Genomic DNA, 22,555 nt, shown 5'->3' with positions numbered 1-22,555 from the left:
CGTCTCTGAAAAAATAAATAGGACACGTGCTTAATATATTTAGGCGCGAAACTGAGCAATATGGTGGATGCGTCACGTTATTTTCGACGTAATTTAGAATTCTGGGTGAGGTTGCGTAAGAATTTTGTAGCTGGCATTAAGGCTTAAGGAATCGTTTTGTGTTATACTTAACTTACAAATATGTTAGTGCCAATGTGTTATTGAATGGCGACCAGGAAAACATAGCGTGGGTGGGTAATGTAATCTAATTGAATCATACTTTAAATACATTAGAGTTCTTTTTTTTCTGTTTTCTCTAATCCATACTTTTAATATTTTAATATATTTAATTATTTAATTTAATATTAAATATTTAATAATATTAAATATTAAAATATTTAATATTAAATATTTAATAATATTAAATATTAAAATATTTAATATATTTAATATTTAATTTAATTTAATATTTAATTTAATTTAATATTTAATTATTAAATATTTAATAAATATTATAAATGCGAAAGGAACTGTCTGTCTGTCTGTCTGTCTGTTACGCTTTCACGCCGAAACCACTGAACCGATTTGGATGAAAGACCTTGGGAAAGAACATAGGCTATCTTTTATTGCGAAAAAGAGGCTTTAAGGGGTTGAAATAGGGGATGATATTTATATGGTGGAAGTTCGTCGCTGTAGGAGATAAAACCATGAAACTTGGCATTTAGGCACTTAATAAGAAATAAGTCTGTATTTGTTTGAGCTTTTTGAAAATTCGACCTGTGAGGGGGTGAAATAGGGGATGAAAGTTAATATTGAAGGTCATTATCGAAGATAAATCGATGAATCTTTATTAAACTTGCCATTTCGGCACGTGATTATGAGATGACTATTCATAATGTACCCTAAATAAATTAAATACTTTCCAAAGTTACTATTCCACGCGGACGAAGTCGCGGGCAAAAGCTAGTAAATAAATATATGGTAAAATCTCCGGCACCCCCTGATCAACTCTCCCATGGGTTGGGGAGACTTGAGCCATATTCCCAATTTTATAAAAAAAAAATGCCAAAATTGCAATTATTATTTTATTAGTATTTCAATAACACCTAACGATACCTATTCGGGCATGACGTCTACATGCCAAAAATCGGGTACCTGCCACTTACGGTTACAACTTTAGCGGCATAAGAGTAAAATGAGGTTCAAGTCTCCCGGACTCCCCCTTCATCCTCTACCACATGGTGTACTAAAGAATAGTAATGGTAAATATAATGACCCGGATAACTCACGTCTTAAATCGAGTTTAGCTCGACATGTTTCGGGCTAATCCGTAGCCCTTCGTCTTCGGAGCAACGCGACTCAGCGGCTGCTGCAACACGCGCACTGCGCGCTGCCGCTCTGCGCGTACCCGACGAAACTGACACCGGCACACAACTACCCGCGTTTTCATCATCATTACAACTGTCAAATGTAGGGTAGCACACAACACTAACAACATCGCTCTGTAAAGGTACGTTCACACACACCGATAATAGTAATGGTCGCAGAATGGATGCGGATGACACAAGTCCGGGTATTTTGGATTTCTTTAGGGTAAGGCTGCTCAAGTTTTTTGAGAGTCAGGCCAAATGGACAGCACAAAAATCCTAGTGATTAACAGACGCTTTCAATAGATCAACCTGGCCCTATACTACGAAGAATTCGAACTTCGTTCGTATCTTGCCGTCTCGCTTACTTATATTTTATTATTTAATACGAGAGTGAGAGGGACGGTACGATACGGACTTCGATTTTCGAATTTCGTAGTAGCCCCTGTATCTTAATAAATTCGAAATGGATTAGGTAGCTCAAGGACCATTTAAAATTTGCTTGCGGGCCACACTGTTAGGGGATGCTTATGAATGACCAGGGGCCTTATTATCTAATGCACTCGGAATCACACCTAATGGTTTTCACCAGTTCTGTTACACGGTGAAGAACGAGGGTAGAAAGAGATTGTATACTCGTACATGTTAAACGTGTATCATCTTAGGCCTCATCTTCGCCTTCCATCAAGCGAGATTGAGGCCAAACGTAATCCTATTTTACGTACTACGTTATTCCGGTACCACACCGTAGTATCAAAGCGATAAGCAGGTACCATACACCGGGGCCTTCAGACCCTAACCGGCAGATAGACGTTAATCCAGTAACGTAGTATCGAACCAATAAGCGTTACCTACACCGGGGCCTTCAAACCCCTGGATGGAAACAGTGCTCGACCGACGGTACGTCCTGACCGTATGTCCTGACCGTCAGCGAAGCGTCGGTTGCGAAAATTCATTCAGTGCTACGCTGACGGCGAACTGCGACGCGTGTGTACAGTTCACAGGTTGGTCGCTCCGTCAGCGAAGCACTGAACGCATCCATACAATCACATAGCTCGTCGGTCGACCGACGCCGCGCGACCGACGAGCCGGACCGACGGCTCGACCGACCGTACGCGCGCACCAAATCACGCGCGTACCGTCAGCGTAGCTGTGTGCGCATTCATAGACTTGCATAGATATATCTACGCTGACCGACGGTCAGCGCTGACTGTCGTTCGTGCACTGTTTCCAGCCTAACCTGCAGATTATGGTTAAAAAAAATAGGTAGTGCCTTATTTAAGCACAAACAACCTTAAGAGATAGAAAAAAGTACTTAGTAAAACTTTGGGAGTCCAATTTTTTTTTTGCACCAGGTTCGGATAATTTAGCTACGCCACTGCGTTTATCTAGTGATTTTACACTACGCCATTGTTGCAACGTCTAATATTATTTAATCCTACTTGTTTTAATGAGGGCTATCGTTTTTTGTTTCACTAGATGGCGCACTGTTGTGTGAGGTTTTTAAGTATGGCTTTCAAAGTATGTTTTTACGGGTGTGAAAACAGTTAAGATTAAAATCATATTTAATACACCTTAAAACCGTACCATAAAAATATCGAGCATGCCACAGTGTTGCATAGTCCCCGTTTTGTTCGGAAAAAAAGAGGACAAAGGTTTCCGAAAGACAAAACTGTCTCAAAACACAGACATTCATTGCCCCGGAACGCTTATTTGCCATAGGTAATTAATTTCAGATATTGCAAAATATTCACAAAATTATTCTAATTATAAATAAACCCGCGTCTCACCCAAAAACTATGAGATTTGACATTTCGGAGACCTCACGCTACACTAGCGCCTCTAGTGGCGAATTCATACGCGATAGCCCTCATTGAGCTTGCCCAGTTCTCCTGCTTTTGTCAATTTTTGTATGCAGGCCTCCAGAGCGAGTAGTTAGATGCATGACTGATAAATTAAGAGCAACAAGTGCGATGCGATGAGTGTGAAACTTTATTCAAACTTAATGCTTAATGTTTACTCCATAAAACGAAAATATTTACGAATAACTGAAATTACAGAGGAAAAATGCATGAAATTCCAAGCCATGTTCCATGTTTCTCTACTTTCGATTCAGGCCCTGTATTACGAAGTGCAAAATTATCGTGGCAAAAGAGACGGTAAGATACGAACTTCGATATTCAAACTTCGTAGCAGCCCCCAAAATGGCGCTACTAGCGTTTAGTTTGCGAAACAGACATTTTAATTATATGAATGCAGTCTTGCCATGTACAAATAAAATATCATCAAATAGCAAGAATCCGAGGCAAACGCGAAAATGACAAATTAAAAAAAAACTAAGTAGACTGACAGATGACTTGAAATTTATGATTGCATGTTTAGTTTGAGTCGATTTTTAATTATAATTAAACTTGAATAATAATGCCTGCTGGGTCATCAACCATGGATCCCTTACGGGAAAAAGCGTTCCAGGATTATAGAAAGAAGTTAATGGAACACAGAGAAGTCGAATCTAGGCTAAAAGATAGTAAGTAAATCTGCGTCGCGATTCCATTATTGCCGAATCATCATCAACTTTTGTATGAAGAAAGTAGTGTTTTACCCATTTCAATGCAATTTAAGGAAGATTTCTATGTATTTAGCCCTTTAGTTAAATATATATTTGTGTTTTCTTATAAATTATGTGTATTTTTATGTAGGTTATCGTCATTGTTCGTATGTGAATCTAAACCTATTTATTTTTGTTTTCAGTGAGAGAACAGTTGAAAGATCTCACAAAACAATACGATAAGAGTGAGAATGACTTAAAAGCCTTACAGAGCGTTGGACAAATTGTCGGAGAAGTGCTGAAACAACTGACAGAAGAGAAATGTTAGTATTTAATTTATTATTATAATTCTTATATCTTTTAACATTGACAAAACACATAACTTGCTTGATAATTTTGTAGAATAATAAGCTTTATAGTGAAATAGACGGATAGGCTTGCTTCGGACTAATTAAGATTGGTTTTAAGTTTATTTTTTCGTGTCTGTGCCGTTGTCCAGCAGTGGTGTAGCGGTATAGAACATGTCACGGAATGCCGAGGACCTGGGTTCGATTCCCAGTGCTGGTCTTATTTTTCTGGTTTTTCTGTGCATTTTGTAGCCCTTCTTCTTCTTATTCTTCCTAGCCTTTGTCCGAGGGGATGTGCCATGACTTATATATTAATTTCACTATATGCAAATCTGACAGTAGTATTGTGATTATAAGAGAGATAAGAGATGTGCAAGGATGCTAAAATATCTGCCACATCCTACCAGGCCTAGAAATACCGTTGTATCAATTATTTATGCACATTTTGTTGCGTCAGATATTTCAGATATTCATGTTTAAATATTTCAGTTATTGTCAAAGCCACAAATGGGCCTCGCTATGTGGTTGGTTGCAGAAGACAACTGGATAAGAACAAGCTCAAAGGGGGCACCCGAGTGGCTCTAGATATGACCACCCTAACTATTATGAGGCATCTGCCCAGAGAGGTAAGTTCTTGAAGATATTACGATCAAATGGCTTTTAAAATGAACCAGCTCAATTTTTATGTCAGAGTCAGAATCATTTATTTGTGAGAATACAGTATCAATGGTGTTACAATCTCCTTGTCCATGCAGGCATGCAAATTATTAACACATTATATCAAAAATCACATTATTTTAGAATACTATTTCCTCGTTTCTTGACCTCATCTCCCTATCCAGAGCCAGATCTGGCTACTCTCTCAGTTGTGCGTCCAGGTCATCTTGCCATCAACACCTCGGCCTGCCTTGCCATCTGTAATGGTAATAATCTTGGAAAAATCATAACATTTTTAATTTCTTCAGGTGGATCCTCTGGTGTACAACATGAGCCACGAGGACCCTGGAGACGTCACATATGCTGCCATTGGTGGTCTGCAGGAACAGATCAGGCAACTGCGTGAGGTGAGTGCACTTTTTAACCTTTTAACCACCGCGGTCGGCCACAGCCGGCAAAACAAAACTGAAAATCATTCCATATAAATAAATAAATATGCGCCACGAAATGCCGACATGGCCATTATGGCACTTTTTCAGTTGTTGTGTTTTACCAACCGTCAAAGGGTTAAAAACCTAAGGCACCTACAATCAACAGCAGAAGTAGAGAGTGATTGTGGTGTTCAAAATTATCTAAACACTCTTAATTACCGTGGCAATAAAGTCGTGAGTAGATCATTTTGAGCATCATAACCTCTCATCCACTTATGCTGCTGACTATTCGTTGACTGTGCGGTTTGAGCGCGCCGTCTCTTTCGTAAGCGATACTTTGAAGAGGGAAGGCACACTAAAACTGTGTGGCTAACCGCATAGTCACTATGCCATAGTAGTGCAAACGTAACATCGTCATAGGACATCCACAGTTGGACGTAGGTCTCTCCCAATAAACTGTCAATAATTATTTTGCTCAACCGCGACCTTACTATAGTTATATCTATGCAACAAATTTTCGAATGCGGTCAGGACATGTTCCATTAAATAAATTTTTAAATATGATGAAAGTAGTTCAATCCCCCATGTGCACGGATTGTAATAAGATTGAGGACTTAATACATTTTTTGGTGGAGTGTGTATTAAGATTGGTTTTTTTGGAATCTTTTTTTGTATTTTTTATTTCAATTCCAAATTTTTTTGTTACTTTTACGGTCATCCCGTAAAACCTATATCGAAAATACAAACTGAAATATAGATGTACGGAAAAACCAGAAAAATAAGACCAGCGCTGGGAATCGAACCCAGCCAGGAGTGTAGTCCAGCGGTGGTGTAGCGGTATAGCACACGGCACGGAATGCCGAGGACCTGGGTTCGATTCCCAGCGCTGGTCTTATTTTTCTGGTTTTTCTGTGCATCTATATTTCAGTTTGTATTTTCGATATGGAGTGTGTATTGACTAAGGATATCCGCGAGAGGTGGTTGAGTGATTTGTTGGACCTGTTCAATGGTGCAGTAAATGCAACAAATGCATGGTCATGTAGCCCCTCTGCCTGCACAATACCCAACTATCACCACCACCACTAGGTTTCTACGTTTCGAACTCAATCCGAGTACATCCTCAGAGCAACACAATCATGCTACCAGCTGTGACTAACAAAGTCGAACAACCAGTTCACCACTGTTACTGGTAGCACGATGAATGGTTGAGTTGAGTCAAACAAAAGTGGCAGCTGAAAGGCAAGGTTGCAGTTCCTTCTCTACATAACTATCAATTCCCCTTGCTCCAGGTGATCGAGCTGCCCTTAATGAACCCGGAGCTGTTTGTCCGTGTGGGCATCACCCCGCCCAAAGGCTGCCTGCTGTATGGGCCCCCGGGCACCGGGAAGACTCTGCTGGCCAGGGCTGTGGCTTCGCAGCTCGATGCTAACTTCTTGAAGGTAATAACATAAATTATGATGAATGTGAAGAAAAAAATATTGAGATCACGTGAATTTGCATTATGGAGGTGTGATTATTTTCAGTTAGCGTTTGTCAGATGATGCAATATTGATGTATAAATTCATTAGGTAAGACCATGGCAATCCTGCCGTGAAGCAGCAGTGCTTGCACTGTTGTGTTTCGGCGTGGAGAGTTAGACAGCCGGGACAGCCGGTGAAATTACTGGCACTTGAGGTATCCCATCTTAGGTCTCTAGGTTGGCAACGCATCTGCAATATCCCTGGTGTTGCAGATGTTTATGGGCGGTGGTGATCTCTTACCATCAGGAGACCCACTTGCTTGTTTGCCATACAGTGGAATAAAAAAAAAACTGTCTCTAAGCAAGGAAGCTCTTAATGTTTTCTGTGGTTTCCCATGAGGTTGCCTGGTTGCTGGTTGTTTCCCATGACATTAAGGGGCTGTTTCACCATCCATTGATTAGCGCTAACCGACAGATAAATCAGATGCCGTCTCCGTCTATTCGAACAAAACAAATAGAGACGGCATCACACCTAACCGCCAGTTAACACTAATCAATGGATGGTGAAACAGCCCCTTAGAGTAAGTAAGGACATTTAGAGCTTCTTAAAATATTAGCATACAAAAACATAACATGGTGTTGTTGTCTCTTTAAAAAAATATGGCTCTGTCCATTGGAGGACAATTTTGCCAGTGTCTAGTAGTTTTTGCCGTTGTACGGTAAAAAAATCTAGAAAACGAAATATGAGAGGTAATGGTGGATGAACGATGACCTTCTTACATAGTGAACCTCAACATGGTGTTAAATATTTTATTTATATTGCACAGATAGTCGCCCGCGTCATTGTCTGCGCAGAATTCAAATTTGTGACGCCATCTAGCGTTTTTTCGCCTGTCTAAAAGACCTCATTCTGAACAATTATTGGATTCAGAGAAAAAAGAGTTATAACATGACAAACTATTATTCTGACAAACGATCATTCCGACTTTCAATATGCAAGCCGATATGGATCCGTCCTGCTCACATCCAAATCACCCTGTATAGACTGAGATGATGTCTAGCAGACGTCTTTCGACTGACGGTGATGAATATGATCTTATGAATATATGTATAAGCATATGGTGCGAAACACAAAGTGCAATACTGCACTTATGCGCAGAAGCATACTGGGAATGGCACCTCGAATTTATAATAAAATTCCAGTATGCTGAAGAACATTAGACCGGAAGAAAAACCGGACCAAATTATTAATTCAAAAATGCTATTACAGTGCGCAAGATTTTTTAAATGACAATGATTTATAACTATCATTATTACAGTTCCTTTGACATGCAATTATTTAAATATTATAGATTGATTATTGTTTATTATTTAATATTTTATTACTCCCCATCCCATCCCAGCCTATATACGTCCCACTGCTGGGCACAGGCCTCCTCTCATTTTATTACTCACTTATATTTTTTTATTTCATTAGTTCATATTACAGTTTGTTTCTTGCATGGTGATTTGCTTGTTATTTTTAAATTTTTAGTACTATTATAAAAATTTTTTTTTACTTTATATTTGTACGCCAACAGGCAAAACATAGTGATACACACTGTATTTTTTTTCCACCTGTATTTTGTTTACCTATGTTTTACAAATAAATAATTCTGATTCTGATTCTGAATATTCCAGGTGGTGTCCTCGGCGATAGTGGACAAGTACATTGGCGAGTCTGCGCGTCTGATCCGAGAGATGTTCAACTACGCCCGTGATCACCAGCCTTGTATCATATTCATGGACGAAATCGACGCCATTGGTATGTTTGTTTATTGCTTTTTGTTTCGTGCCACACAGAAAAATCGTGGCCAGTTCAGAAATTCCCAATAATAGGTCCCGACTGTTGAAGTTTAAGGTATTTATAAGAGTTCTGGACCACTACTAGACAGACGTGTTTTTTCCTTTTAACAATACAATCACTCTTTATTGTTCACCACAATGGTATATATGTATAGATGTGATATAGTTTGTGTGTGTGTGTGTGTGTGATATAGTGTATATAGGTTAGGTGTATAGGTAGTAGTCGTTTTTAAGTTTATTTAAAAAAAATAAGGGTTTTTTTTATTTTTTTTTTGCATACTTTTTGGATGTTCCTGTGAAAAAGGTAGTTTAAAGGGCTGTTTCACCGTCCATTGATTAGTGTTAACTGACGGTTAAATGTGATGCCGTCTATTTGAACAAAACAAATAGAGACGGCATCACACCTAACCGCCAGTTAACACTAATCAATGGATGGTGAAACAGCCCTTAAGGGCTATTATTACACTTGTTATATATGTTTATTTGGAAGGGGCTAATTATAAAAATAATTATTTTATTATTATTAGCTATCATTAAGAACCTATTTAAGATCTCTGTAGAAATAAAACAAATCCTCCATATTATTGCTATGTCAGTCCAACAGTTTTGACGACTAGAGGATTGACCTATGGCCTCTTAAGCAGAGGACCGTGGGTTCAAACCCGGGCTCGCCCAGATTTTCAAAATTCGTGTGCGAAATTACATTTGAAACTTACCACAAGCTTTACAGTGAAGGAACACATCGTAAGGAAACCTGCGGAGCAATCCAATGCTGTGTGTGAAGTTCCCAATCCACAGTAGGCTCGCGTGGGAATAACGGCCCAAGCCCTCTCATTCTTAAAGGAAACCCAGCAGTGGGCGTCCTACGGCTGATATGATGATGATGATTCTCTTTATAGGTGGCCGCCGCTTCTCCGAAGGGACCAGCGCCGACCGCGAGATCCAACGCACCCTCATGGAACTCCTCAACCAGATGGATGGCTTCGACTCCCTCGGGCAGGTCAAGATCATCATGGCTACCAACCGTCCTGACACGCTGGACCCAGCTCTGCTGAGACCTGGCAGGTTGGACAGGAAGATTGAGATACCGCTGCCGAATGAACAAGCTAGGTAAGATTTGTTGACATAATTTACTGAACGGCAAAAAATCTGGCCCTCAAATGTATGCAGTTATAGGTAATTTTGCCAAATTTTGTGCCGCTGAGTATTCTTTTTTTTATTCTACTGGATGGCAAACGAGGAAGTGGGTCTACTGATGGTAAGAGATCACCACGGCCCATAAACATCTGCAACACCAGGAGTATTGCAGATGCGTTGCCAACCTAGAGGCCTAAGATGGGATACCTCAAGTGCCAGTAATTTCAGCGGCTGTCTTACTCTCCACGCCGAAACACAACAGTGCAAGCACTGCTGCTTCACGGCAGGATTAGCGAGCAAGATGGTGGTAGCAATCCGGGCGGACCTTGCACAAGGTCCTACCACCTTCTTGGGACAAATTACACCAATTTTGACCTAGCCCCGTACTAAGCAAAGCTTGTGCTATGGGTGCTAGGCAACGGATAGACATACATAATATAGATAAATATATGCTTAAATATAGTAAAATTATGTCATTGGCATAAGATTGATTTTCACTCAGCCCGTGTAAAAACTTTTTTTCGCTTTATCTATACATACAAACATCCAAGACCCAAGTACAAACATTCATCAAACCCGCAACCGCTAGCTTTGTAGTCAGAGTCACTAACAACTTAGCTATCCAGTTGTCAAAAAAAAAGAAAAGAAAAGAAGTGTTCCTACCTAACCTAACCTAACCAAACCCAACACTCCTCGCTTCGGATTATTCGCGGAAGTTCCTTTGGCTGTTCCTTTGATGGAACTTTGTATTGCTTTTTTTCGCACTAGTTCCTTCACCAGCGATGAAGAAAGAACTGCATTTGTTTTTACAAGCGTTTATTTAGTTTCACCTGTCCCGTTCTGTCTGTCTGCAATCAAATCTTGCAAATTAAATTCGACCAACTTAAAGTACAGGTACAGCCAACAAAAAGTATAGTCAGCAAAAAAACTTTTATTAAAAATGTAATTTTTACCAAAAAATTATTTCGCACTTGTTCCTTAACAAGAACTGAAGGAGTGGTCATTTTAAGAAGTGGTAATTTCTCATTATGGGCGTACCGCCGAAAGGGTAGATTTTCTGATGTTTGTCAGTGATCAATTAAATTTTAATACTCGTTTTTCTCACAGATTCTTCTGTTTCCCAGGAGGTTTCCTATATAATAAAATTAGCACCAAAGTCACTATCTCTCCCTTAACTCTAAGTCGACGTAAGATGACCGTAACCGATTGGCTCCAGAGCCTGGATTATAATGCGACAGAAAACCTGCTACATGCAAATCATAGAACCACAATTAGCTACTTACACGTACGCACACACAACACATTTTTGTATTGTATTCTAAACTCCTTATTGTACAAAAAAAAATACGTCCTACCATCTCATGTAAAATTACTTATAATTCGAATACTCAAGGTTTTTATACACATCAAATGTAAGTCTATATTGTTGCGGGCACCCGAAGGTCAGAGACCTGGTGACCTGACACAGGTTCTACCTAGTTCGGGCACCAGTCTCCCCACACAAGTCTGTAATATCTAATTAGGTATGAAATAGGACATGTACATTGTTATTTATGTAACTTGGTGGTGGAGAAGAAATAAATAAAGTTATTATTATTTTTATATAATCTTACCTTCTGTTGCTTCATTGCAGGCTGGAAATCCTTAAGATCCACGCCCAGCCGATAGCCAAGCACGGCGAGATGGACTATGAGGCGGTCGTCAAACTGTCAGACACCTTCAACGGGGCTGATCTCAGGAACGTCTGCACTGAAGCTGGGCTGTTCGCCATACGCGCCGAGCGGGAGTACATCATACAGGTGGGTTAAAGTGTTTTTGCCAATGTGAAACGTATACTTGGGATTGGGAAGTAGAGTTTTTGTGACAACTCACTCATTGGGAAGCAAGCTTTTGTGACAGCGTGCTTAGTGAGGAGTGGACGTTTTGTAACAGCATACCCATTTGGAAGTACTCTTTTTATAACCCTGGTGTCTGTTTGTGGCACCGTAGCTCTTAAATGGGTGACCCGATTTGAATGGGGTTTTCTTCATTTGAATGCAGGTTTTCTAGCGATGGTTCTTGGACAGATTTTATCAAAATCGGTTCAGCCGTTTTTGAGTTATTGTACTTCGAAGTGACAATGTCGGTTTTTTTTTGCCAATAAAAAAGGTATACTTGGGATTGGGAAGTAGAGTTTTTGTGACAACTCACTCATTGGGAAGTAAGCTTTTGTGACAGCGTGCTTAGTGAGGAGTGGACTTTTTGTGACAGCATACTCATTGGGAAGTGGACGTTTTGTAACAGCATACCCATTCGGAAGTACTCTTTTTGTGTCTGTTTGTGAAGTCCAAGAACCATTTCTTAGACATGTTTTATTAAAATCGGTTTAACCGTTTTTGAGATATTGAATTTTGAAGTGACAATGTCGGGGGTTTTCCAAGTTTTTGTTGGTTAGGTTAGTGTGATAATGTACCCATTGGGAAGTGAACCTTTAAGACAGACTTAACTTTACAAGTTAGCGAGTAATATGACGACCGGATGGCCAAGTGGTTAGTTCGATTCCCGGCCGGGGCAGGTATTTGTATGAATAATACGAATGTTCTCGGCTCTTGGGTGTTTAATATGTATTTAAGCATGTATTTATTTATCTATATAAGTATTTTTATCCGTTGCTTAGTAGGTATCCATAGTACAAGCTTTGCTTAGTTTGGGACTAGGTCAATTGATGTCAAGTGTCCATGATATTTATTTATATTTAATAATAAAGCAGAACTTGTTATTGAATATTTGCCGCATATTTGTCCCTACACAGCGCGTGTTCCGACACGCTCTTGACCGGTTTTAACTATCTGTTAAACATGTCATTTTTGCAGGAGGATCTGATGAAAGCAGTCCGCAAGGTAGCAGACAACAAGAAACTGGAAAGCAAGCTTGACTACAAGCCTGTTTAAACTTTATATTCTATAAACAATGTATTTACTCTAATAAAAGTTTAGGATTCGTGTACTAATAGAACTGTCTTTTATTTCATTTTTACTACCTTTTACCTTGATCAACCTGTTGTATGTCAGAAGTAAAAAAAAAAATGCATTCAAGACTCGTTTACTCTCGCTTATTACAAGTAATGACAATTTTGTACTTTAGTTTCCTGTTAACCTAGCGGTCCCCCGACACCGACGACGCTTAGATAAAAAAAAATATTACTAGGTAGTTATGCTAAATTAACTTAGGCTAATTTTTCGGGAAATCAGCATAGTCCCCGCGGGATAGTGATAAACGAATTCTTCGCAGATGAAGTCGCGGGCAACCTAGGTAGTGCATAATTATTTTTTACTGTTTCCTTGTCTTTTTATCGGCGTTTTTTATTTATTTTTGCTGGCTTTTTATTGTGTCGGGGATTTTTTAAATTTTCATAATATAATACGTCCATTTGTGACACCATTTTCTTTTTACCGGACTGGCCGAAGGACGGCCAAAGCACCCTAGGTAAAAACTTGTTATACTGTGGTCAAAGTATGTTTAAAATAGTATAATTTATTATCTATAGTAGACAGATTTCATCAACGATTAAAATTCAATATACATAGGTAGCAATCGTGTGGAGTACTTAAATATTTCCGTTAGGTAACTAGGCAAACGAGAGGCGTGATTTATTGTTTTCGGAGGTTCACTGTTGGATTGCATACAATGAATATCGGATAATAATTTTTTTAGCCGAAATATCGATATAGGCCTACCTAATAACCTTTAGGCATAAATTATCATGCATAAAATTTAAAGGCATAAAACTTGAAAGCATAATCGTCGCATAGACTAACATCAAACAGCATAAAGACAAAAAGACATAATAGGGCCAATCAACTTTTTTACCGACACTAATCTGATCGCGACATTTTTTTAATAATTGCAGATTTTTGTAAGTAAACATGTTTTTTCTGAAATGTAATAGATGATGGAAGCCAGATAGCTGTGGCATGTTCATAACTTGCCTGGCTTACCTACTTAGGTACGAATCGCACATTGTATCGCGCTGACTTAATCAATAAATATTAGTGTCTTAATTACGAACTATCTCATTGTGTGTCCAACCCTATCAAAAGACAGCAGGGCAAAGTGCGAGTAAATTTAGCGCCGGGTATCTACCGCTACTCTAGATAAGGCCCCGGTCGTTCTGACCTCCGCCGCCCGCGGCGTGCTGCGTCCACCGCCGCAATGTTTTTAAAATAACTTAAGAGAGTTTTCACATTATCCGATCCGATATCCGTATCGGACTTAGAGCAATGCAGGCTTCCTACGGAAGGGAGTAGCCATTCGCCGCGTTCCCCTCTGTCAAAGTACAAGCCCAACTGGGCATACGAATTTTATAAAACAAGGCGCGCTCAGATTTCAAACTAGACCAAATCGAGTCGCGCGAGTGAACGATGCGGTGCTAAAAATGCCAAATTGTTCAGTTTTCTGCTGTAAAAAGAGATTTGGGACATTAAGCTTGCAAAAAGATAGTGTTAATTTACATGTAAGTAAATGGTTATCGTGTCATTGCTATTTAAATACATTTAAAGGTAATCTACCGCTAAGGCTACTCCCTTCCGGTAGGAAGCCCGCGTTGCTCTAAGATACTTATCGGGGCATATGAAATATGTACCTGTTTTTCACATTGTCCGGCCCGATATCGGATATCGGAGCCGACACCGAAATGTTGGCGGCACCATCGGACGCCCGTGGGCTGTCGGCCGATAGTATTTGTATGTGTGCTATGCGTGAATCTAAAGTGTCTGTGAGTATCGGAACGATTTTGTCGGAAATATGTAAAACAGCACATGTTGTCGGCTATCGGGTGTCCATATCGGATAGGATAGTGTGAAAACGCTCTAAGACAAGAACGGCAAGAACGACCGCTCCCGAACATTCCCGTCATTCCCGAACACACCAACACACAATACAGACGCCGCCTGCTCGCTAAACGCCGGGGGTTGCCGGTCAGAACTAAGATGCAACTGTTAATATTCTGCGGTGTCATTTGGCTATCAACAATAACAATAAATATGGTGGAGTGCAAGTCATACGTTTTTAACGGTGATTGGAGAAATGAAGTTAAAAAGTGTGCAAGTGGCGGTGGGAATTATCATACGTACACTTTCAACGTGGGGAATTTTAACACCGTGGGCCTGAAATATGAAGATTTGAACGAGCAAACCGAGGTCATATCTTTTGGTGAGCTTAGCGGCCATACAGGAGCCTCAGACCACAGTATTCCATCTATAATACTTCAAAAATACAAAGACGGCGACAGTTATAAAAAATACTATGCTGAATGGGGATTCACATCTACGGCCGGATGGGCTACACAGACAGTACAGATGCAGCTGACGGTGAAGTTTATGAATACTGGCCAAGTGGAGCTCATTAATTACGTATATGCCTACGCCATGATGTCCGTGACATGTGCCGAAACGAAAGCTTATGTGAATAAAATAAAAGTTAATACGGGAGAAGTCTAAAAAAAATATGTTAAGTACATTGAAATTAAATCAGTTTGAAATATTCATTAGAGTGGTACTGGTGGTACTGGTGTTGTGGTACCTATATCGCATACAATATAATAATCCTACAACGTCTAAAGTTAATGAATGCTTGTATAATTGAATAGGTATAAGAATAAAAGATACTATGTAAATTATATAATAATGTGTGTATGAATATTATTTTATACTTACATAAAAAAGTAAATAAAATCGTCATTTTTTATTTATTCATGTATATTTCTAATTAGTGTAAATAATCTCTATTATAATAATATATAATAGTAGTAGTATTATAATAGTAGTAGTATTATAATAGTACCTATCCAAGAGCTGCCAAGAGCGCAGCCAGCGGTATCGGCAATTTATGAAAAATATTAGTTTTTCTTTTACAAATATACAATTTTACTCAAAATGTGATGGAAAAACATTGTATGTCGCACGGACGGTACTAGAATTACAAACATCGACTCATTAATGCCCTCAGTCTTCGACTTCGGGCTTCTATTAGACTCTCGTTCGTAATTCCTTATTTATCGCCCTTAAGACACAATGTACTATTGGTGTCCAGAAACTCAATTAAAGAGATCGCTGTTATGTAATGTAACATTTACTTTAAAATCATTGGAATTTTATCTGACTTAAATAAACCCCCACTATGTTTCGGTGTCTTGGTAGACCGACAGGAGAGGGTACAAAGCACCACCACAGAATAGACAATAACGTATCTCCTCTTTGTGTGGTTACTACCACACAAAGAGGAGATTATAAATATAAGAAACATTGTAGGTACATATAATGCTTTCTATCTCATTCTCTTGCACGTTAAATCCTATAGATTTATGTTAGGTGTTTCATGCCAAGATTTACATCGTGATATACTACTTAGCTGGATAGAAAATAGCCTAGTTAGGTATTATCCCGGCATTTTCAAGGAATCGAATCGCTGTCTAAAGTTTAAAAAGTAGAGTGGATACGCTCTACGACCGACTTTTAGAATTATATATATATATTTTTTTTATTATTATTCACTAGCCGAGACCCGCGACTCCGCCCGCTTAGAATTCGATTATCTATCCTGCGGGAACTATGCAATTATCCGGGACAAAAACTATCCTATGTCCTTCCCCGGGACTCAAACTATCTGTATACCGAATTTCATCTGAATCGGTTTAGAGGTTTAGACATGATAAGGTAATAAACAAACGGACTTACAAACTATCGCATTTACAATATTATAGTGGGATAAACGGTTAATGTAATAATGCACACGAAAAACGTCAAATATTTATTTTAATAACACAATAATTTCAACATATTAAGTAGGTAGGTACCTATACGACTAAAATAGTTAAAGCTTAAATTAAACAATATTTTTTTTGTGTGTTAGTACACAAAATTTCTACAAGCCGACAACGACAGCTGCAATTTTTTGTTTAATTAAAAATTGCTTAATATATAAAACTATCATTTAAATTTCAAAGTACTTAATGGACTCCTGACTGCTAAATTACTTACAGATTAAGCTTTATTAAAAATTTGGAAGGCACAAGTGGCACACTTTATACATCAACTATCAATAATGCCAAGATTAGATTATTCCTTAAAGAGACTACTCACGAGTAGTGAGTACCTAGTGACCAGTGAGTCTACTCGTGACCACGGCCACTGTGATGTGGTCGAAACGTCGGTGACTCTTGTGTGGTGATGTCTAAGAATAGCTGACAATAAGCGTTTTCAATATCGCTAGATGGGCTTAGTATCGTGAGATCCGTTTGACGTTTGTCGTTTGCTCGTGATTGGTTAAATAATTAAATGAGCCAATCGCAAGCAAACGTCAAACGGAGCTGACGGTACTAACGCCATCTAGCGATATTTCGCCTCTGTTACCCTCATCGACACTGATATTGTTCCGTGACGAAAGATGATAAAGTTACCTAATATTCTATTTTGCTGCAGATTCTCTACTTGATGACTAGGTGGCGCTAGGGTTGCCAAACGAAGAAAATCACAGCAATATGTGTACAGACAGAATACGCTATTTTTCTTAAATTTATAATTTAACATGATCCAAAACTGGAAAATAAAAGAAATGACGTAAAAAAAAGGAAAATAAAAAAGTCAGCCGTGGCAAGTGGCCCGGTCGAAAAGGTACCGTTGGAGGTTGGATATAAGTAAATTAAATTAATTATTATTCTCATTTTTTTTGTATTATTTTACTTTCCTCACAGTCAAAATGAAAAGTAGTGCCTAACTCGGGTGAAATTACCCATTTTCCCTCGAACTATTGGCGCTCTCACTTCGTTCGGGCGCCAGATATATCTCGGGTTAAATGGGTCACTTTCCACCCTTCGTTATCAATCTACTAAATACTAAGTTTACATCCAGAACATCATACAAAACATCATTCAATGAATCCCGGCAGCGTCCCATTTTTCCTTGCTTTCGCAACATTCTCGTAATAACAAGAAAAGTCGACATAACCTTTTATCTTTCTATCCCTGTCATACTGCCTGCCAGTGGGATAGATATCCGACGTCGACTCGATAGATCGATTCGTGTCGACATTCGAATCGGTCCCTATATCGTTGGTACCTGATGAATAGATTTCCGAGTCGATTTCGTTCAGCAAAGTATTCGATTTCGACTGCACTATCGGGTTGAAGCGTACCGACGCGTTTTGTTGCTTCGGCACCAAATTCGAAGCACCCTGGCAGGTGTCAGTTGTATCTATATTTATAAAATTGAAGTTTCTTATCAACAAAGTCATGTGGGTGTTAGGCTTTGGTGTAAGACTGTTCTTGATGCAGTGCGAGACGAACTCTCCCTCTATCTCCCTCTAAGACGGATTGACTGACTTTTTTGAAGTCGGTTTGTTTGCGGAAATTCTCTACTATGACTTGGGATAGCTGCTTGTTGGTCTGTTCGCTGCTGCCTTTCACTTCTTGGATGCGTTTGTAGACACCAGAACTTACGAGGACGAGGAATCTGAAAAAGAGATAGTTTTTTCACTTACATATTAATTACGAAATATAATTTATTCAATCAGGCGAAGAGCCTTATGATAGCTGTGCCTATGCAACAAACTCTGATTCTGAGGATGAACTCTGGTCGAGTTCGAAACAAGTCAGTGTAGTGTGGTGTTTGTGATAGTTGGGTTTGTGTGTTCTTACAGGGTGGAGGTGGAAGAGCTGCGTGAACCCACATTTGTTGCATAAACAGCATCATAAGGCCGTAGGTGAGCTAAGTAGTTGTTTGTAGTTCATATTTAATATATTATATTCTTTTGTAAGGTGCTTTGGGGTAATTCCACGTGGATTTTTGATGAGTTGACATGACGTTTGTAATTTCGTTAATTACTCCGAGTTGGTACATTATATTTAAAGTCTTAGGATATTTCTGTCGTTTCCACTAATCGATCTTATATACTGTATAAAAAAGTTTCTAAATATGATCGATTTATGGAAATATTGGTATTCAAAAACTAGTTACTTATTTTTTTTGCACAGGGGCTATTTCGGAATATAGCGGGGTATTCTGCGTGTTATTGAAAGGTGGACTTTATTATAATTTGGCTCAAGGTTCATATTTCTTTTAGGCTGAAATTACCCCATTCATTTTATTTTTATTTCGTTAGTAATATCCATATTACAGATTTTTTCAATCTCTGTATTCCGAAATAACCCCACAAACGCAATGTGGTTCTCAAAATTTGCCGCAAAGGAATATTAAATCTACATACATTATAGAACAAAGCTGGATTAGTTACACCATTTATAACTCGAGAACAGCTGGACAGATTATTATGATCTTTGATGTGTGGATTGTAGAGTTTGTCTCCGCCCGAATAGCAGAATAGGGGGAGAGGAGCGAAGCCGCGGGAATATACTAGTAAGTATATAAAACAATTAGAAATGCCATGTCACTTTTATATTTTGAACTAGCTTTTACCGCTAACCTAAACATTTCAATGAAGCAAGCAATCAAGCAAGCATGCTAGCAAGCATTTAAGCAATCATTTAAGCTAGCTTGCAAGCAAGTATGCAAGCAAGCAAGTGAGCATGCTTCGCTCGCGTGAACCATAATCATTTCAAAGAAGAAAGTATGCAAGCAACTAAATAAACTTCATGCTACATCGTTTTGATAGCGAAGTATCAGGTACGCTACCCTTTCGTTCGACACACTGGAGATCTCTTTAATGTTGTTAGAGAGGGATCTATTAACAAGGAACCCTACGCCACCCTGTGATGTTTGATCATCCTCGCGGAAGTACAGAAGGTGGCCCGAGTCTAAGATGATGGTGCCCTCTCCCTCTCTATGTACTTCACTTAACTCCTGAATATGCCACCTTATGTTCTCCAGCACCACTTCCAACTGCGCTAGAAGAGTCCTAAAAGTCCGTCCGTTCTACACGTAGCCAGGTCAGTTTACTTAGGTAGCCTTGGATCGCCCGGGATTCTTAGCATCCTCTGCCCCCCGTTACCATGAACGCTACTATGGCAAGGAATAGCGGGGCGACCGGGAACTGGGGGCCATCTTTTGCCGTGCGCTTCATTCTGGTAGGGGTTTGCCCATAATCCCCACACTGGGCATGCGAGTTGGCGATCGTAGGGCACAGTTTATTGCACCGCCGATGCTGCAGCCCATCCGGGGCCCGGACTTAACTGTGCCGATTTTGGCTGCGCTATGCCGCAATCAGCCAGCTGCCAGAGCCAGTCTGTTAGACGGCAGGGTGCACCACGGGCAGGTAAGGTTGGCTTGGGTCCATAGATGGAGGTTGGCCCCTTACACCACAAATAAAAAAATGTAAATCTTGAAAAGTTGAAAGTTTGAATACCTCAGACAATTACCATACTAAAGTAAGCTGGGGTTATTTCGGGAATCACTTCACTGGAATAACCCTAAGGGGTAATTCGGGAAAAAATTTTAAACTATAGCTAGGCCTTTTAGACTGACACAGTCATTCGCAAAAAACGATTATTTGTCATAACATTAATAGTTCAATCTTGTAACTTATCAGGTTTTAGAGATAGCGGTGTTGGGGTTATTTCGTATTTAATTTTTTGGCACGAAAATGCACTCGACCCAAAAAAAATATATTGCACGTCCAACCGATGTCAGCGCCTCGCATCATCTGGAGAGACGCGAGGAGCGGTAAATGGGGCGTCCATTTAAGTGCTGCCAGTGGTTAAACATCAACACGTTTAGGAGAAATTTTAAATAAATGAATAACCCCGTTTACAGAATTACCCCAAAGCACCTTAAATAAAATAAAAAAATATACAAAAATTATAGTCGCCAAAGTAAGATAGTCCCCGCGAGTCAGGACAAGAGTCAGCATGCAGCATGCGGCGAACGACTCAGTGTACTGAGGGCTATCGTTTTTTGTCTCACTAGATGGCGCACTGTTGCGTGAGGTTTTTAAGTATGGCTTTCAAAGTCTGTTTTTACGGGCGTGAAAACAAAGTTTAGATTAAAATCATATTTAATACACCTTCAAACCGTACCTTAAAAATATCGAGCAAGCACAGTGTTGCACAGTCCCGTTTTGTTCGGAAATAAAGGGAGGATAAGTTTCAGAAAGACAAAACTGTCTCAAAACACATACATTCATTGCCCCGTAACGCGTAATTGCCATAATTTACTTCAGATATTGCAAAATATTCACAAAATTATTCTAATTATAAATAAACCCGCGTAGCTTACCAAAAAACTATGAGATTTGACATTTCGGAGACCTCACGCTACACTAGCGCCTCTAGCGGCGAATTCATACGCGATAGCCATTGCCGCTTAAGGCGTGACGCGATATCAAACTATCGTACAGTCAGTAGTCACCTGCATTTATCTGCCACAGCGAGACGTGCAATAATATCCAACACGTCCGATAGGACGCCCTACTAATTAATAAATACGTACTTATTTATTTCAACACCGTTTCAGGGTTCCGTACCTCTTAAGGAAACAATGAAATCCTTATAATAACATCACTCGTGTGTCTGTCCATGCGTCTGTCACAAATAATTTACTAATTTATTTAGTTCATTGATATGGACCTCCGCAAAGTAACGCCTGATTCAATAAATAATTTACTCCGAAACTACTGAACCGATTGAGATGGAAATTGGTGCACATGTAGGTAAGTCGCTGACCTAACTATGGATGCGTAACGTAATAACGTAAACGAAACATAATAATTATAGTGTGAGTTTTCGTCGGATGCCTTTCAAAAACAATACAAGTTATCTAAAATCATTTTCCAATTTACACATCCGTTAAACCCCTCCTCCACAATCGAAACCAAAAAAAATAACAGAAAACGTATTACAGGCTTTGCAAGTTAACGAGTAATAGTCGAAAACAATTTGAATATTTTGCCGCGTACGGAACCCTGGTCTGCATATGGTCCGACATGAACTTGGCACGTTTTTCAAGAATAGAAAATGGCAGACAGTGGCGTAGCTACCGGAGGGCTAGACGGGGCAGTGCCTGTGAGTGTGTGTCTGTATGTCTGTGTGTCTGTCTGCGGCACCATAGCTCTTAAACGGGTGAACCGATTTGAATGCGGATTCTTTTTTATTTGAAAGCAGGGTTTCTAGCGATGGTTCTTAGACATGTTTTATCAAAATCGGTCCAGCCGTTTTTGAGATATTGAACTTTGAAGTGGCAATGTTTTCCAACTTTTTGTTGGTTAGGTTATAAATAAATTAGTACCTACCTTTGGATACCTAGCTATGCCACTGCATGCAGCTCTTTGCTGGTCCCCTTTTCTGGCTATCTAGTGTTATATATTTACCCCCTTATTCATAAAACTTAACAAGCCTATGTTAACTAACAAATGCTTTGTCCCTTTCTAACAAATACAAATGTCAAAGTGACAGATAAGGACAAACGAATTTTAGCGGCATTTTAACTAAAATAGGTTTAATTGTCGTTTATGAATAAGGGGGTTAGTGTTTAGTTTTGTAACTAAGGCACCCCATACATTGCTGCATAATTATTATTTTTTTTACCCGACTGCAAGGAGAGGTACTTATTGTTTTTCGCGCGTATCTTGTTTTGTATTTTTTTTAATTTGAATACTTAGTTTTTAAGTATTTTATTTGTAACTAGCGTTTTACCCACGGCTTCGCACGCGTAAACTATAAGATACAGCAGTTGAATTGAAATTCCGGGATTTTATTAAATTCTCGTGGGAATTCCCAAAAATTACATCGTGGTTTTTATTGACGTTAAATTAAAATACCCATGCCAAATTTCGCGACTAAGCCCAGCGGTTGTTATTTC

At 39.3% G+C, this 22,555-nt stretch overlaps 1 protein-coding gene and 1 pseudogene across 1 annotated transcript; one reads left to right on the top strand and one right to left on the bottom strand.

Moving 5' to 3' along the window:
• The first annotated feature begins 3,681 nt into the window (after positions 1-3,681).
• On the top strand, positions 3,682-12,764 carry Rpt4 (Regulatory particle triple-A ATPase 4). Its single transcript, XM_074107149.1, has 9 exons — positions 3,682-3,873; positions 4,098-4,217; positions 4,731-4,867; positions 5,207-5,305; positions 6,619-6,768; positions 8,469-8,592; positions 9,533-9,743; positions 11,404-11,569; positions 12,623-12,764. Exons 1-9 carry the CDS (start codon positions 3,768-3,770, stop codon positions 12,698-12,700), a joined length of 1,191 nt encoding a protein of 396 aa, XP_073963250.1. The 5' UTR covers positions 3,682-3,767; the 3' UTR covers positions 12,701-12,764.
• Positions 12,765-16,453: 3,689 nt separating this feature from the next.
• LOC141442536 (uncharacterized) lies at positions 16,454-21,055 on the bottom strand (annotated as a pseudogene).
• Between the last annotated feature and the right edge of the window lie 1,500 nt (positions 21,056-22,555).

The sequence above is a fragment of the Choristoneura fumiferana genome, chromosome 25 (genome assembly GCF_025370935.1).
Source record: "Choristoneura fumiferana chromosome 25, NRCan_CFum_1, whole genome shotgun sequence".
NCBI lineage: Eukaryota > Metazoa > Arthropoda > Insecta > Lepidoptera > Tortricidae > Choristoneura > Choristoneura fumiferana.
The sequence above is the reverse complement of the archived record's forward strand: the minus strand, read 5'-3'. Positions and strand labels throughout refer to the sequence as shown.